The following is a 3796-nucleotide window of genomic DNA, read 5'->3' on the forward strand; positions in this document are numbered from 1 at the left end:
GTGTGTGTATCACTTGTTCTTACAAAGGATCTACCAGGGTTTGCTTTCCAACACTCACAGGGTGGCTCACAACCATTTGTAATTCCAATTCCAGGGGTTCTGATGCCCTTTTCTGACCTCTAGGCAGGGGCACCAGTAATGCACATGGTCCACATACATACATGACAAAACACTCACACACATAAACTAAAAAATAAGCAATATAAGAATAAAGAGTAATATAACAATAAGAATATATCAGAAACCAGTAAGACAAATGCATCTGAGAAGAGAGGTAAAGTGGCTAGCTGGTGACATAAAAGGAAATATCTGAGCCAGATGTCCTGTCTCCTGCTTGTAACGTCAGCACTTAGAGCAGAGGACAGTTGCAACACAAGAGGCCAGCCTGGGCTATACAGTGAGATCTTGTCTCAAAAAAACAAAATGACAACATACACAAGGGGACATTTCACCAACTACATCCTTCTAATGTTAATTTGACTCCACTGAGAATCTTTTTTTGTTTTGATGGAAAATTCCAGTTTCAAATCCACTCATATGGGAAGGTCCCACCCAGGTTAGGGGGAGGTATCTGGAGGGGAGATAGGCCAATAGCTAGAAAGCAAACACAGAGATACAGGAAGGCCAACAAGCAAGCCGCAGGTGACAAAAGGGACAAGCAGGGGAAGACAGCCACAGACCAACCAGTCAGTGCCTCTGTGTGAGTAAACTATGAAAAAATGTCGTCTTTTTGCTCAAGTCATATTTTTGCTATTTCTCAATAAATAAGTACTAATTTTTCAATAAGAAATTTTATTTAACAAAAATGACTTTCCCATCACGCTCTAAGTGCTATAGCGATTTCCATGTATGGACTCACCATGCGGACTAGCAAAACTTGCCCCTGGTCCTATTGAGATTCCATGCGAGGATGGGGGAGGAGTTGGAACAAATGACGCTGGTGATGGGGCTCTCAAAGCCCCACTGGGGGAGCTGGCAGCATGCAGATTTCCTAATAAAGGAAAATAATTACAGATGATCTCGCAGGACACATAGTATGTCCTGTCCAAGGAGCACAAGTTTAAAAAAACTCCCTAGAGTCTAAAGAGACAGAATTAAGTCCCATAAATAGCAGGAAGGAAAATTGGAAAGACCTCTCTATTGCAAGAAAGTTCATATCCCTGGATCCACATTGTAACTCTTATACTCACTAACTGCAAAGAAATATAACCAATGCACTTTTTAGTTATATACTTTGTCAACAAATAGGTGAGATTACCAGCTTCTTGGCAGGCATTATTCTAGGCACAGAGGACACAGTTAACATAAGACAATTTCTGCCCTCGTGAAGCATGTAGTCTAGTAAAATGAGCATGATAAACCTATAAGGTAATGAAAGTGCTGGAGAGAAAACCAGTACAAAGGAAAAGAGCAATTCCTTGTGGAGGCAGAGGTAAAGACTCTAAATTGACATGTGAACCAGACAGGAAGAAAAATGCAGGACACAGCACAGGGAGAAAGATAATCCAGGCAGACAGAAGAGCCAATCCAAAGGTCTTAAAGAAGGGACAGTTTGTGTGACAGGAAGGTGGCCAAGGTGCTGGAAAAGAGTGAAGAAGGGTGGCCTGAGAGGAGATGACAGAGTTTAGAGGTGAGTTCCAGACCACATGTGGACTTAGAGGCCACTCTAAGGACTTATAGTTTGTCCTACATGGTGGGTGGCCATTAGAGTCTGGAATGGAAGCCATTAACAAACTTCTGTCTAGAAAGGACAAGCTGCTAGGGTGACTGAAGGCTGGTTGGGGTACTTCAAAGGGCTTCAATTTGGGTTTAAAAACAAAAACAGGGTCAATAGTATTTGGTAAGTAACTCAACATGGGTATATAAGCAAACATATTCTGTGTATCTCTGATATGAGCAGAACATGCCAGGGAATATGAAAGAAGGGGCTGCCTCTTTCTGAATGTGTGTGTCTATACAAGGATCAGGACACAAGACTGGGAAACCAGGAATTTAGTTTCAGCCCTGGTGCGTTTTGGCAAGCCACTAGATATTAGGTGGAAGTTCTGAATAGATAATTAGAAAATAAAAGGCTGGAGTACCAAAGTGAGATCTAAAATACATATAAAAGCTGGGAGACAGGCACTTAAAGATGGCACTTAAAGCCATGGGAGTGATTTTAACTTTAAAGGACTTTAACTTTCAAAGGGAGAACTATGACTATCAAAACTTAAGAATAAACTCAACATATAAATACTTGCTTTATTATCATTCAATATTAGCAGGTTTCAAACTCTTTACTATAATATAGGATACTTTCATTTTTTATGTTCTAAAATACTTAAGCAATATTGTGTACTCAATAAATATGTCAACCAAGTTGATTAACCTTCATGCGTTATATTTACCTATTTAGCTGTATGATCTGACAAGTGACTTAACTTCTCCATGCCTCGGTTTTTCTCCATAAAATGGGAATAATAATAGGACCTATGCCATAAGTTTGCTGTGAGGATTAAATGAGTAAAGCGCTTAGAATTGGGCTTGGCATATTCATAGCAAGCATATCTGTCTACTATTATAATCACTTAAAATGCATTTTCCCCTTCCTCCTAAACAATAATCTCTGCTTTTCCTAGAGAACCCTTGGGAGTCTGAGTATCTATCTGCCTATATCCTCCCAAGCTGTGACTTCACCTCTGGTATCACAGGGACTAAGCTCTCCCGCCCACTCAGTGTTTAATGACCCTGGGGATGACAACTTCCAAATCTTCAACCTATGGTCTAAGAACCCCTGATAAGCTGCAGGCCTCCATAGAGTCAAATATCTACAAAACATTTAGACTTGAAAATCTCCAGGACTTTTGCAACCACAGAATTTAGAGAACTCTGTAGTTCTGAAATCAGCTCCTCTCTGGTATGATAATAATAATAAAAAAGAGCCCCTATGTTACCTTAGTAAAGTCCAAATATGGATGGCTGATCCAGTAAAGACCAAACTCTTGAAGAGAGTCCCACATATCCATATTCTGGCCATTCAAGACAGTGTACTCTGGGACCACGGATTCCACACACATGGTGTGGGGGTCTGCCTGGAATACCCACCCACCTAGTCTGTGTCCTTGCATCTGGCCTTCTCCAAGGCATCCTTTGAGTCTTGTCTTGAGCCGTGTCATGATGAAGGAGGCAGGCAAAGAAGCATATCTAGGGCAGAAATGGCCAGTCCTCTACCAAAGAAGTCTTTCAAAAGCCTGAATGAATTCTTAGTAAGGCACAACATGTGTGTCTAAACAGAGGACCCATGCATACATATAGATCCTCCAAAAAGTAGGAAATTTTGAGATTTTTCTTAAAAAACAAGGATGTGGCTGGCTGCCTGCTTACCTCCCCCAGGACCCGACTCTAAAATCAACAACAAATGCCTTGAGCAATCTGAGTGGCTATGAGAGAAGCATGCGACAGAGGAAGAGGCTGCCATGATAGGACTGGTTGAAAAGTGGCAGCTGGAATAGCTAGTGTTTTATGCTATTCGAATTTACAAATGGAATGAGTGAGTTAAACAAGCCAGACACCCTTTATCTCTCAGATTAGCAAGTTTTGTGGGTACATGCACATTTCTTATATGTATGTACACTTATACATACATATCTGTATTAAGGGATTTTAGAAAAGTAATTTATAAAGAAAAAAGAAAAACACATAATACCAATTCTGCTTTACAATGTGAAAACTCTTAGGGTTTGGAGATGTCACTGGTAAAGCATTTGTTTAGCATATGAGACTTTGGGTTCCATCCTTAGTATCACTATCTCTCTCT

At 40.5% G+C, this 3796-nt stretch overlaps 1 protein-coding gene across 1 annotated transcript in view; it reads right to left on the reverse strand.

The window, feature by feature from the left end:
* Med14 (mediator complex subunit 14) overlaps positions 1 to 3796 on the reverse strand; it is a gene marked incomplete at its 5' end in the record, with an annotated part of 83124 nt that overhangs the window by 8894 nt on the left and 70434 nt on the right. The window contains one exon of the mRNA XM_031372068.1: positions 860 to 991. Coding sequence (XP_031227928.1) covers positions 860 to 991 — 132 coding nt within the window. The remainder of the gene's footprint in view (positions 1 to 859; positions 992 to 3796) is intronic.

Source organism: Mastomys coucha, chromosome X (genome assembly GCF_008632895.1).
Source record: "Mastomys coucha isolate ucsf_1 chromosome X, UCSF_Mcou_1, whole genome shotgun sequence".
NCBI lineage: Eukaryota > Metazoa > Chordata > Mammalia > Rodentia > Muridae > Mastomys > Mastomys coucha.